General features: G+C 38.5%; 1 protein-coding gene across 2 annotated transcripts in view; it reads right to left on the bottom strand.

The window, feature by feature from the left end:
- F9 (coagulation factor IX) overlaps positions 1-15180 on the bottom strand; it is a 46480-nt gene that overhangs the window by 5006 nt on the left and 26294 nt on the right. The window contains exons 5-6 of one of the 2 annotated variants that reach the window (XM_066357079.1): positions 11768-11893; positions 8697-8902 (exon numbers count right to left, since the gene is read on the bottom strand). In XM_066357079.1, coding sequence (XP_066213176.1) covers positions 8697-8902; positions 11768-11893 — 332 coding nt within the window. The remainder of the gene's footprint in view (positions 1-8696; positions 8903-11767; positions 11894-15180) is intronic. The other variant, XM_066357080.1, reaches the window with a different exon arrangement.

Below are 15180 nucleotides of genomic sequence, written 5' to 3'. Positions count from 1 at the left end.
TCTGTTTCACAATTCCCAAGGATTGGTGACCTTTATGTTTTAAAAGTGCTTACTCTGGCAGATCTGTCTATATATTATGTGAGGATCAGTGCATAATGAAAATTCAAGACCCCCTGTTTAAAAGCCAGTGAAAAATGGAATTGAAGACACTAAAATACAAAAAAGAAATTCCTTTTATTCTCTGATCTCTGGCAACCTATTAGGGTGTTTTAAATTTACTATTTAATGTTATACCCCCTTAGAAATGGGGGATATTTGCTGGGAAGGCAGATAATTGCAGGTGTCCTGGGGTTACACTCTGCAATTTAGCATGTAAACACATGTACTCTCCTTCCATGAAACTGATGTCCTGTGTCCCATCAGTGATGAGTGAGTCAGTATTCCCTTCCCACTGGACCACTGCAGGAAACTACTGCAAAAAGGAGATTCCTAATGGATTGCCACTTCCATGGCAGGATATGCTCTGTACCTGGAATGAAGGTGGGCAAGAGGCCTGCCCCCACCATTCACCTTTCCATGTTCTTTGACACATTTGTTCTCAAGATGCCATATGACCATGTCCATCCCAAGATGGCATAGGGTAGGTGCACCCAACCTCGATGTTCCCTATGACTGCAGGAAGAGGATGACAGTGTTAGCTATTGGAGATGGGGAGGGGGAGTATGCCAATGTTCCATCAATTGGGGGCTGGGCAAGTATGAGGAGAGAGAGTAGAGCTGGCGAAGGCACAAGAGAACATAAGAAAGGAGGTCAAGAATCCATCCCCTTGGAGTACTGAGAAGTGAGAGTGCAGTGATTTGAGGCTCCTAACCCATTATATCCTACTGTCTCATTAAACTTGAGTTATAAAACACAAATACAAAGCATTGAACTTCAAATGTAGAACCCTTATAAATGCAGGGTCCTGTGTAGGTGCACTGGTCACAAGCTCATGCAGCTGGCCCTGACCCAAGTTATATTCACCACCAAGCAAATTTGTGCTACACTGTTCTATATTGGTCTTAATGGTTACAACTGAATATTTGTATTCAAGTACCTGGAGTTAAGAATTCAGAAGAAATGATAAAATAGTGTTTCTCCTCTGTATTAGATTTGAATTAGTTATCTTTCAGTTTAAGTGGCTAGTTAGGGTACAGTAAAGGATATCCACAACCCATGGGCACAGAGAATATGCTGTAGCAATTCTGACTCCTGCCAAAGACTTGTTGCATAAAGCTACTGCTTTCTGGTGGTTGGCCGGAAAATATGGTTGTATTCTTTTAACACATTGTTGACTGGCAATTTTATGCAGAATTTATCTCATGTCACTGGCTATTTTTTTGTAATTGAGTATGAAAGTGAAACAATCTAAATTTTAGTATACTTTATTTATATATAATGAATTTAAATGAAACTTTGTACATATCTGCTACATATTATATTTTATACATATTATATATTTTAGTAATTTTTGGTGTGGTATACTGTATAACAATCACCTAAATGTAATGGTATGCAACATGTTTTGCAAAAATATCTGATTTCACTGCACTTTCCTTTTTAAACACACACTTTACACATTGTAGTTGGATTTTTTATACCAGTGATTATTTTTTCTAAAATGTGGTCTTCTAGTTGCCATGAAAGCATAAAAGGTGAATCAATGTAAGGAGCTCTTTTGGAAGTGCCAGAAGAAGTGTTAGGTTCTGAGCTGCACTCATTTGAATCAGCAGATATCTATCCCCTAGCTACTTCAAGGACGAAGAGTCAAAAATACAATAATCCTATATTACTTTGACTTTCAAAAATTGAAATAGCTAATGTAAGTGTAAACATGACTTAACTCCTGAGTGGTCAACAACGTTTGGGCATGAAAACACAAGTTAACTTATGAGCGGTCAAAAATGTGTTAAGCCTGAAAGGGAATTTTTTTTACCAATCCCTGATTAGTATTAGAAATTTTAGCAAATATCTTTGCCAAGAAAAACTCTAAAATATGTTTGTGCTTAAAGGTACTATAATGACTTGGTTTTGGAATGTTTGCTTGAATATGTCAGGATAATAGTTATCTAAATATTAGCTATTTGGTAATGAGCTATCTGTTTGGCCAAGGACAAGTTATTGTAAGATGTCTCTTCAGAGAATGATGGGAAAATGTGAAGAAGACATATGATCTGAGCCAGGCATCTGAGTTCTGACCTATCAATCATTTTCATGTTTCTCATGTCCTAATAGGAATCTGTTTATTCCCTTTCAGGCACAAACAGATATGCATGAAATACACCCATATGCATCTACAAAAATACACATTTACATATCTGTTCTAATACTCTTCATTGATGATGCCAACGCAGAGTAATAACTGTTGTCTTGTTATTCACTTCCTAAACTTTTAACTTGAATCTGGCCATTCCCTGTGATTCCAGTAAACCTCTGTTCTTCCTACCTAGCAAATTCCAATTTTACAATAATATTATCTGTTTGCAAATTCAATCTCTTTTATATAAAATGCAAAACCATTTCTGCATGATGTTATGTCCACAGATGTGATTCACCCAGTCCTAGGCTCTACTTTTTCTGGGCACAGAGACAATGTTCACTTTTGGTTTTTAATGACTGGTTAACTAGACTAGTCATTGAAATAGATTTTATCAAACCATCTTAGAGAATAATAGTCTAATGTTCTGTCCAAAATAGTTTTCTGGGACAGGTGAAATTACATTTTTTATCTTTTTATTTCTCTTAACTGGAACTTTATCATCTAAGCTAGGAAAAATAGAGGGTTGCCTTTTCCCAGTGAAGACATTTGTATGGTTTGTTTATTTATTTATTTATTTATTTTTATTTTATTGAATTTAGAGGGAGGAAGGGAGAGAGCAAGAGAGAGACAGGAACATTGGTTTGTTCTTGTATGTGCCTTGACTGGGTATTGAATTGGCAAACCTCTGTGCTTCAGGACCAAACAATCAAGTTATCTAGCCAGGGCAATATAGTCTTAGGATCTTCATATAACATTTTCCTTCCAATACCCGACAACCACAAAATGAAAAAATTCTGGTTTATACATATGGTAACTTGATGTGTTGTTTGTAATGGGTGTGTGTCCTAATAGAACGGAAGGAATTGGGTCTGTGTAGTTTGCTGTACAGGTCAAGAGCTTAGGTACTTTTAAGGATAGGTTCAGGCCAGAGATGAGGAAAGCCCAGATTGGGGAAAATGTTAAAATATTTTAAGATTGTTTAGGCCAATAATGGAATGAAGAATAGACAGACATAGTTTGTCTGTTACAATGTTTAAATATTGGCCTGACCTGGGGTGATGCAGTGGATAAAGCATCGACCTGGAAATGCTGAGGTCGCCGGTTCGAAACCCTGGGCTTGCCTGGTCAAGGCACATATGGAGTTGATGCTTACTGCTCCTCCCCCTTCTCTCTGTCTGTCTCTCCCTCTCCTCTCTAAAATGAATTAAAAAAAATGTTTAAATATTGGCAAGTGCATATGATATAATCTAATATAAAGGATAAGGAAAGGTTATAGACCTGTCTTCCACTGTATTCCTCCCATGATAAAACAGAAAAAAAAAAGTACTTCCCATGGAGGGCCTAAACCAAAGCAGAAGAAGTAGGAGGAACGCTTGGTGTAAATTTGCACATGTTCGGAATTATCAGCTGGTAGGCTCAAACCAAAACCAGGCTAAAACTTTGGAAAGCCTCAACACCTCCTGGCTTCCTGAAATCTCTCCCCTTTAAGTTGTTGATGAAGGTATCTTGTAGTAGAGGTATTGCAATTTCCTTTTTTAAAAATATTTATTGATTTTAGAGAGAGAGACAGCAACAGAAACATGGATCTGTTCCTGTATGTTCCTGTACTGGGGATCAAACCAACAACTGAGCAGGGCTCTATTTCCCTTTCTTCACTAATGTTCAAAACTTTTCATTCCTTCCTAGAGGTGGATTTAACGGTGGGCACATGGGTGTGCACCCTGGGTCTCTACATCTGAAGGGCCCCGCAAAACTCCAACTTTACACTTTTTCCTAATGACACCAAGTTTGGTTTTATATGTGAAATTTTAACATTAATAGTACATAATATTTTTATTTATTTAAACATATCATTAACATGTATTTTGATTTTCACTCTTTCTTTTTTTTAAGTGGCCAATATTTTTTTCTGCGTCCAGGGCCTCAACCGACCTTAATCTACCTCTATTTCTTCCCTATGTAGCTATATGTAATTTGAGTCATTTTAGTTCCCACTCTGCTATGGAGTCTAAGGATATACTGACATGAGGAAATAGCTTTTCTGTTCCTATATAGTGCACTTAAACATTTGGCTTCCTCTTTTCCCTCCTAAGGTGTCTCTGAAGAGTCCTTGCTTCCTTTCCCCAAGTTCTCAAGTGGCACTGAGCCCACTGCAGGGCACCTGGTGGGAAAATGAAGAAAACTGGCCTGTACCTCCCTCCGCTTCTCTCTCAAGCCTTCTGTCATGGTAATGTGGGTTCAAGGTCAAGCAAGCAGGCCAGCACCTTTGAGGCTGGAGTAGGGTTGGGGCCTTGCTGGCAGGAACCAGTGAGGGTTCTGGAAAGCGCCTTTGGTGATCCCAGCTGTGGAGGGATCACTTCCAACCCTGAAGATGAAAGGCCTAGAATAAGGTAAGAATGAATGCAATGGTGGACAGACCACATGGAAGGTGCACATATGTCCTTAGGGTCTCAAAGCTGTCCCCTAGCCTATTCTAATCTCCCTCCAAGTGAGTCAATGCCCCAACATTCTCCCTATGGCGTTATCCAGCTGCTGCTGTTCCCAGTGACAGAATAGCTCTTCAAGTCAACAATTAAACAAACATTTTTTCAAGCAGTGTTTTCTTCCAAAGCTGCCTACCCCACATAATAGACCCTGTGGTTGTAAAGGGCTTTCATAACTGCAGCCAGAAGCTGCCTACCAGCCTGTAACTTTCACATGTAAATCCACAAAATAATGTTTTCTTTCCGTCCCCTCATGACACTTTAGCTCTTGCAAACAACTCACTTAAACCTTTTCTTTAACAAACTGTTTATTACTGCAAATGAAAGTCAACTCCCCAAGTTTTTTGTGGGATTTTTTTATCTAAATGGTCACTTTATACCCCCTTTTCTGAAGCATTGGCATTTTAAATCACTCTTTTCTTGAAGACATTGCTAAATAGTATTTTCTGTTTCATTGTCATAGACTGTGTTGGCCTTTGAAACCCCTGCTGTTGCTTGCTTTCTTTTGTTGTCTTGGCTGCAGCAGGTGTGTTGCAGTGTTGTCTGCAATCAAATCAAGTATTTCTACTCTGCAGATTAACCATGAATGGGGGGATCTGGCCCTTCACCAAATGAGACATTCTGGTTTGTTTTATTTCTGTTTCATTTTTTGTCTAAAGGTGACTTTTGTATACTTATCTCATATTTTTGAAAACAAGTAACCTTTCATAAAAAACTGGGTGGAGGTAGGTGTGGACAGTTCTTTGATGAGGGTGGAAACAGTGCAGACGTATGCATGACTGGGTCTTTCTCAAATCCTAGAAAGTAACTCATCTCCTCACCTTTGGGAAAAAACAAAAAACTAAAACCTAATATCTAGTATTCCAGTCAGTTATCTTTATATGGGTGAAATAGGGAGTGAACATGTGTGTGCACATGTGCTCACACATGTGGATGAGTGATCTTGAACATTCCAAATGACCTTAGTTTGGCTGGATAGGAAAGAGTCAACAGGTACACTAACTATAAGTGTGCAGTGAGGAGAACATGACAGATTTGAAATGATATCTATCATTTATATTTTCTTACAGTAAAACTATAACCATCATCTAATAGTTTCTTCTACTTAGAAAAAAAATAGCTTACTAGAGTAAATTTCTATTAGGAAAGACTTGCATTGTTAAAATATTGGCAGACACGTGACTTAAAGGGGATGTATAGGGAACAGAGATTCTGTGACTCAGTTGAGACTTTATAAAGCCTCATTTTTTAGCTTTCATTTAAATATATTTGCCATTTCATTTCTAGATGACAAGGGAATAATGCTAAGCCCACAATGCATTAATTCTGGGATTAAATTTTTTTTTTTAACGGAAGTCATCTTAGTTAATGAAACACCCTGGGTGACTGGATCCTCCACTTTAAGCACTGCTTTATGTCTCACAAGTCCAAGGAAGATAATAATTACAAAGTAGGATTTTTTATTTTAAGCGTACTACTGATAGAAGTTGGATATGGAATGAATGAAACTATACAATAACACAAATAGTAAAATTAGAATTAGATACATATATGTTAAATAGAATAAAGCATAATTAAAGTGGCTGACACAAGAGGGGTTGTTTAAGGAGAGGTTGATGGAGAGGACAAAGGTCAGTCTTATATGGAGTCATGAATGAAAGTAGTGATGTGTGTAAATGAAGGGAAGGGTCATAATGGGTATAGGAAGCAGCATTGATAGGATGCTTAAGTAGGGGACAGAGTAGGCATAAAGGACATACAGTGTATTTTATTGTCTATAAGATCAAGTCCAAAATATTTTTAGAAGTAAAGGTAAGGCCTTGGCTGGGTAGTTCATTTGGTTAGAGCAGTAATCCAGTATGCCAAGGTAAGGGCACATACAAAAATCAATCAGTAAGCCTGACCAGGTAGTGGTGCAGTGGATAGAGCATCAGATTGAGACTCAGAGGATCCAGGTTTGAAACCCTGAGGTCGCTGGCTTGAGTGATGGCTCTTTTGGCTTGAGCGCAGGCTCACCAGCTTGAGCACAGGGTTGCTGGCTTGAGCATGGGATCATAGACATGGCCATATGATATGGTTGTTGACTTCTACCCAAAGGTTGCTGGCTTGAAGCCCAAGTTTGCTGGCTAGAGCAAATGGTCACTCGCTCTGCTGTAACCCCCAGTCAAAGCACATATGAGAAAGTAATCAATGAACAACTTAGGTACCACAACAAAGAATTGATGCTTTTCATCTCTCTCCCTTCCTGCCTGTCTGTCCCTATCTGTCCTTCTCTCTGTCTCTCTTTTTGTCTCTATCACAAGAAAAAAAAAGAATCAACCAATGAATGCATAGATGGGTGGAACAACAAATTGGTTTTTCTCTCTCTTCCTTCCTCTCTTTCTCTCTCCCTCTCTTTCTTTATCCTTCTCTCCTTTTCTCCCTTCTTTCCTTCCTCTGTTCCTTTCTGTATCTAAAACATCAAGAACAACAAAAAAGCAAAGGTAATGGGAAGGAAAATATAAAGTTTTTGTTGTGATGGTCTACAATCCTTCAGTGCCACTCTCCACAATGTGTGTGCCAAATCCTTACCTTCCAGGGATAGGTTCAATATCTTACCCCTATTGTATTGGAAAATGGAAGGTAATCTGAAGAATCCTGGACAGATATGTATCCAGTTTCAGAAAATTACAGTAGTGTTAAACCTGGGGATATTTACTTGATCTTGGCTTAAATTGTTACTTGTTGATGAATGAAAAGTCTTTAAAGCTCTTGGTCTCTGATGGCAAATATCCAAACCTCAATAGAGAGGTTTAGTGAAACATCCTGGAGATTACTACAAAATCACATAATTTTGGACACTAAGGAATTCTATGATAAATTCAACTATTATAAGCATTCCCCAGTAGACCTTTCTGTGATGATGGAAATATTCTGTCACTTTCTATTAGGGTAGCCACTAGCCACATGTGACTGTTGTCCACTTGAAATATGGCAGGTGTAACCAAGAAAATGAGTTTTAAATTTGATTTAATTGTAGTTAAATCTAAATAGGCACATGTGGCCTGTAGTTACCTTATTGAACAGCACAACTTTATATAAGAACTAGCCTGACTCCTTGCCTCTGAGGCCTACTCCTTATCTCCGTAGGAATCACTTAGGCTTTAGCTATAGCCAGTTATAACCAGGTTTTGCTACAGATATACCTCTTGGTTGTTGCCTCAAAAATGTGCACAAGTGATTATCTTGTTGAATGCCTGAGGATCACACCTATAGTATGATTAGGTATCATGAATTCTCTATTTGAGGTTTTGTACGTTAGCTAATATAACAAGATTGTTTCCTTTGGACCAGTGGATTTCAAATTGTAGTGTGCATTAGAATTACCTGAAGGGCTTGTAGCACAAAAATTGCTGGGCCCCACCCTCAGAGATTCTGATTTGATATGCGTAAGCCTTAGACTCTAAGTCTAAGGTATAGCATGAGAATTTGCATTCCTAACAATTCCCCAGGTGAATCTGATGCTACCACGCTTTGAGAAATACCGCTTTGGACCTATCCCCCCTCCTTATCTCATACACTGGCTCCAAGAACCTGTTTCTTGTCTTAATTCTTCCTACTTGAGACCTTTTTAAAATCTATTCAAAATAATACAGTATTTCTGGATCTAGAGATTTTCTGACTTTCACCAGTTCTCACAGGGCCTGAAGCTAGTAGTACCTATGACCTCATTTCCAGCCCTCCCTATTACTTGTCTGGAACCCTGCTATGATATTTCCTTGATGCCAAACTCTTCTTGACCTTGTATAACAGCTGTCTCTCGACTTCTCTTTTACCAGCTCTGCACCTATAGGGGCTTATTACTTATTGCTGAGACTTGCCAAAACACTTACCTCAACCTAATAGTTCCACATAGTATCCTATCCTCTGTCTCCCACCTGGCCTGCCATTTGCATTCTGAATGCCAGTTTGGAGACATAATCAAAATAGAGTACCTGCCAAGGGAATTGACCTGGTTTGGCACTTTCTCCACCAACAATTCGAGTGAGGTTGTTAAATGGTTGAGTGCTTTGAGTGATGTTATCCAAAACAGTTTCATCTTCAGTAGAATTTTCATAGTCCATATTGGAAAAAATAGTCTCAGCACGGGTGAACATCCCAGGAATATGTGAGACAGAAACTCTCCCACATGGAAACGGCACTAGAAAAATGGGAAAAAATAGAATATTTCTCTTTGGCAAGCAGAATATGTATTACAAAGGTTAAAAATGAGGCCTATCCTTGACACTTCTGAGAATCAGGCCTATCAATATTTTTTTTTAAATCTGAACAATGAATATAGTCTCGAACTAAAAGGCTAATTTCATTATTTTCATTGAAAGTTTTTAAACCCTTTATGAAAAGAACATTTGATTCAGGAATCCATCATCTTTACAGAAATAGGATAGGAGTTCTGGAATCAAAGTTTGTAAGACTTTTATAAAGTCTAATGACTTTCTGTTTAGGTTTTTTTCTCTAAAAAGTCTTATTCCCAAGTACTGTCCCTTGAATGGTGGCATATACCTTTAACTTTAGAATTAGGTAAATGGGACTCCTGCTACTTATTGTTAACAGGATTTCCTTTGGAAACTAGAATGCCTTCTAGATTCTACAGTGGACTTTTATATATATATATATATATATATATATATATATATATATATATATATATATATATATATATATGTTGGGGGGAGGAGCTCACTGTGAATAAATTACCTGACTGTCAAGTATTAACCAAATAAATTATTAATATGATTATCACAGCCATACCTTCCTGAGAACTGGTTACCTACTTACCTTGGGTTGGTTTATTTTCTAAAGAGAAGAAATTGTTTACTGATGCACTGCGGTAACACAGAATGGAAAGTTTTAATCAAGCAAAGTCACCTCACATTTAATTTTCAATTCTCATTTTCTTACTAGCCACATTTCTTATAACAGACATTTTTATAGCAACCAGCTGAGACAAGTATCATGAAGATAACATGTGGTTGGGAAAATGAAAATTAGTTCAAAATACTTACGTATAAACATAAATTATCAAAGATTAGAGAAAGGAGATCATTATTATCGAAAGATAGAAATGTTTATTTTAGGTTTAGCCTACTTATTCTGCTACAGCTAAGGTTATATTAAGATATAACACTTAATAGTTGGAGGTGGTTCTCAATTATTTTCTTTCTTATAACGTAGTAGGGTTTATAAGGATTTATCTACTATGCCATCTGTATACACTGGAACATTACATATATATATATATATATATATATATATATTCTCATTTCAAGGTATGCTGGCTTTGAAGCAATGTATGTGAAGAACTGGGTACAATAGGGAGGCGGGCCTATGAATAATTAAATACTCTTTAGTTTAGTTACAGCATGAATACTCTAGGCTTCTGGTCCTTTCTTTAATTTCTTCTACTGAGTACAATGATGAGATAGGTATCCAATACAGTTACAGAGGAATGGTGCATGTACCAATTTTTTTTTTTTTGTATTTTTCTGAAGTTGGAAACGGAGGCAGTCAGACAGACTCTCGCATGCGCCCGACCGGGATCCACCCGGCACGCCCACCAGGGGCCGATGCTCTGCCCATCTGGGGCATTGCTCTGTTGCAACCAGAACCATTCTAGCACCTGAGGCAGAGGCCATAGAGCCACCCTCAGCGCCCGGGCCAACTTTGCTCCAATGGAGCCTTGGCTGTGGGAAGGGAAGAGAGAGACAGAGAAGAAGGAGAGGGGGAGGGGTGGAGAAGCAGATGGGTGCTTCTCCTATGTGCCCTGGCCGGGATTCGAACCTGGGACTCCTGCACGCCAGGCCAATGCTCTACCACTGAGCCAACCGGCCAGGGCCTAAAATGTACAAATTTAATAAGATCTCAGGCTTTGTAAATCCAAAAGAAATTGCATATTGCTTCAAAATTTTTCTTCATTTATCAAATATAATTGATTCTTTAGAGCCTACGTTTTTTTTTTTAATTCTTTTTCCAAGTGAGAGGAGAGAAAATAGAGAAACAGATTCCCACATGCACTCCGACAGGGATCCACCAGGCAACCCCCATTTGAGGAGTATGCTTTGCCCATTTGGGGCCACGTTTTTAGCACCTGAGGTGGAGGCTCCACAGAGCCATCCTCAGCACACAGGACTGATGCACTTGAACCAATTGAGCCATGGCTGCAGGAGGAGAAGAGATATAGAACGAGAAAAAAGGGGAAGGGGTGGAGCACAGATGGCTGCTTCTCCTGTGTGCCCTGACCTGGAATTGAACCCAGGACATCCACACATGGGGCCGACACTGTATCACTGAGCCAGTTGACCAGGGACTACTTTATTTTTAAATCAAAATCTTCAATGCTTTCATTTTCAGAAAAGAGCAATATGAGTGTGGAGTGATGTTGTTCTCAATACACCAGTCAGCTGTCATTGTAGCTGCATGGTTGACATGACTGGGAAACATTACTCTGTCCACTACTGAATAGATGGCTGTGCTGAGCAGCCTGGCACAATTTAAAACAGATGTTTGTTGGAATTATTTTGATGCCAAGGGAGTGGACTCAGCCTGAGAACCAAGGGTAGGTAATAACTTTCTCAGAAGAAACCAGCCATAATTTCACAGAATCCTCCTTAACATTCACCATCCTTGTACTCAAATCTTATCAGTCAATTATTTATGTAACTTTCAGGGCAGAGGATTACTACATTAATTTGACTGGATGAATTACAAATACACAGAAATCACACAAAGCGATTGCTTTATGACATGAAAGTCAGAGAAAAAAAGTGGACACATAAAAAGGAATCAGACTAAAGATATGTACAAAATATCTAACTAAAGTAATGATGCAATTGGAAAAATTAATTTTCCAAATCAGGTAACTACTCTTTTCTATGATTTCAAAAGAAAGTGGAAACAAGTAGGAAATTTTATTATGTAAGCTAATTAAAATGCTAATGATTCAAATATAGATTTGGAGATTATATCTTCCAAGCTTTACAAAAACTTATTTAATATGTGTTTCGACCTGCTGGTTCACACGACTTTTGGTCTTCTGCAAGTTGGTACCCTGAAGTACAGGAACAAAGCACCTTGTAATCAGTGTTTTTACAAAATTGCTTGCATCTGCCATTCTTAATGCTGCATGTTGTATCTGAAAGAAAGAAAAATCATCAGTAATAGCATCATTTAGCATGCAGTTCTAAAAAGTACATGAAACTATTGACTCATGTATAGGTTAAATATAAGCTGGAGGCATGCATGGAGAGAAGCCTGGGAGCCTTGAGCAAAGAGTAGAAGGATAAAATAAAATCCATATTAAGGCATAAAATGGTGGCAGCAATATATTTGATTTCACATAAAACTGAATTTTGGGGTCCTGGCCGGTTGGCTCAGTGGTAGAATGTTTGCCCAGAGTGTGGAAGTCCTGGGTTCAATTTACGGTCATCACAGACACAAGAGGTGACTATCTGCTTCTTTACCGTTCCCCTCTCCCTTCTCTCTCTCTCTCTCTCTCTCTCTTTCTCTCTCTTCTTCTCCTGCAGCCATGGCTCAAGTGGTTCAAGCGTGTTGGCCCCAGGCACTAAGAATGGCTCCGTGGAGTCTAGGCCTCAGGCACTAGAAGTGGCTTGGTTGCAAGAATAGCCCTGGATGGGCAGAGCATAAGCCCCAGACAGGGGTTGCCAGGTGGATTCTGGTCAGAGCACATGCAGAAGTCTGTCTCTGTATCCCTTCCTCTCACTTGGAAAAGAAGAAGAGGAAAAACAATAACTGAATGTTTGATATTGTACTTTCACTTAATCATCAACTACAATGAAAATGTTTATTAAATATAATACATATTCAGAAAAGTACCCAAAAATTTAGTATGAATTTTTCGCAAAGTGGATGCATCGGTTTAAACACTAAACAGGTGAACACACAGAATATTATCAATACCCTCGAACTCTCCTAATGCTTCCTTTCTATCACTGTCCTTTTCCTCCTTTCCAAAGTTACCATTATTTCAAGTTGTAAAAGTGAATGATTTTGTCTGTTCATGAATTTTATGTAAATAGAAGCTCACACTTTGCCCTCTTCTGTGTCTTTCTTTTTATATTTTGTCAGTGAGATTTATCCCTGTTTTTTTTCTTTCTTCTGTATAGCAGTACTTTAGTTACATGCTATGTAGTTTTCAATTGTATAAATATTACTACCTTTATTCATCCATTTTATTGTTGATGAATATTTGAGTTTTTTCTGGTTTTGGGCTCTTTTGTATGATGTTCTTATGAACATTCTTGTATATATTTTCTGGAAACATATGCATGCATATTTCCTGGATGTATGCTTATGAGTGCAGTTATTGGATCATTTGTTCAGGTTTGGTAGATGCTGCCAAGTAGCGTTGTAAAATAATTCTACATGTTTAAATTACCATCAGTAGTATGTGAGAGTTAGTTATTGGATATACGTGGTGCAGATTTCTTCTCCCACTCTATGACTGGCCTTTTTGCCCTACATAGTATATTTCGCTGAGTAGAATTTTATAGTTTTAATATAATGCAAGTTATCAAAGGAACTGGTTGAGGTGTATGTACCAACACAAAAAAATGAAATAGGGTCCTATAAGGTTATCTAGATGCTGAAAACATTAAGTGTTGACAATGATAAGCATTCTAGTGGTTCACATTTTCTTTACTCTCCTGTACAATATCCATTCTTAATATATAATATCTTTCTTTGTCTCTTGTATGTGTTTTTGTCTTGGTTTCTGTTTTATCTGCTATTAAGATTGTTTTGCCCATTTCTTTTTGTTATCTAAAAATTATTTTTATATCTTTTATTTTAGCCTCCTGATGCAATCTTATTTTAGGTATCTCTTTTGTTAACAACATACCATTTGATTTTTAACTTCAGACTGAAAATAGTCATTAATATCATTTCACATTAGTTATGATTACTGATATATCGGGATGATTCCTACCATCTTATTTCATATTTTTAAAATCACTGTGCTATCGCTTTGTTTCTCCTATACCAATTTAGTAATAGGAAGTAGTGTGGTTCAGGGCTTGCTAGCTGAAATGGCTGAGTTAAGAGAATCAGGCTCTGCCCTTGGGACTATTTCTGTCTCTAGAGTAGCACAGGAACACAATAAAGAGCAGACACCTTCTGCCTTGTCTACATGCTCAAGAGCAGCAGAACTTTCAATAGAAATGTGCAGTTGTTAGTATAGTTAGAACATGAAAAGATCGAAAACGAATGACTATATTAGACCCCTCCTATGGACCAGCTTAGTTCCTCTCAGCTTCACCTGTGTCTTCTCACAGCACTGTGGTGATCAGTCTGCATAAACTTCCACTGCCCGCATGTAGGTGCTTCCTTAAAGGCCTTGTATCTTATCTTCATCGTGTGTCTCTCATCTCCTACCTTCATGCTTCCACATGATGTTTCTGGGTGTCCCAGCACATACAACCTGGATATGTGTTCAACCTATAAGCTGAACTTTTGACCAGCGGGATACAAGTGCTGATGAACAATTTTTTTCACTTCTTTCCCTTTCCCAGCTGGACTATTCTGAGGCAAGTGAATATGGCTTCCTGGAAAACAGTCCCAGGAGATCAAGCAATCAGTTGCTGATGAAGAGAAGACTCTTTTTTTAAAAAAAATTTATTTATTTCATTTTATTTATTTATTTTAGCTTTTATTTATTCATTTTAGAGATGGGGAGAGAGAGAGAAAGAGAGAGAAGGGGGGCAGGAGCAGAAAGCACAACTCCCATATGTGCCTTGACCAGGCAAGCCCAGGGTTTTGAACCAGTGACCTCAGCATTCCAGGGTGATGCTTTACCCACTGTGCCACCACAGGTCAGGCGAGAAGACTCTTCTTATTATTGGTTCTCCTTTCCTCACTACCTCACTTCCCTGTCTTTTACTCTCGCTCCTTAGAATTGCACACCCTAATAAATCAGCTTGTGTCACAGACTCTGTTTTCTTTTTTTCCTGGGGGAATCCAGGCTAACAGATTGACTATATGTTTTTGTAGTATATTATGGAATTTTCAGTGACAGATCTAAATTTTTGAATTATGTTTTGCCTTGGCTGGTTCACTCAGTGGTAGAGCGTCGGCCCAGAATGTGGGTCTCAGGTTTGATTCCCTGTCAGGGCACACAGGAGAAATAACCATCTGCTTCTCCCCCCAGCCCTCTCTTTCTCTCTCTCTCTCTCTCTCTTTCCCTCCAGTAACCATGGCTCAATTAGTTTGATTGAGCGAGCTGGCCTTGGGCACTGAGCATAGCTCCAGGGCATCCACGTTAGGTGCTAAAAAATGGTGCCCAGATGGGCAGAGCATTGATTGCCCCCTAGTGAGCTTGCCAGTGGACCTCAGTTGGGGTACATGCTGGACTCCATCTCTCTGACTCCCCTCTTTTCACTAAATGTGTGTGTGTGTGTGTGTGTG

The sequence above is a fragment of the Saccopteryx leptura genome, chromosome X (genome assembly GCF_036850995.1).
Source record: "Saccopteryx leptura isolate mSacLep1 chromosome X, mSacLep1_pri_phased_curated, whole genome shotgun sequence".
NCBI lineage: Eukaryota > Metazoa > Chordata > Mammalia > Chiroptera > Emballonuridae > Saccopteryx > Saccopteryx leptura.
This window is presented reverse-complemented; position numbering and strand designations above follow the sequence as displayed.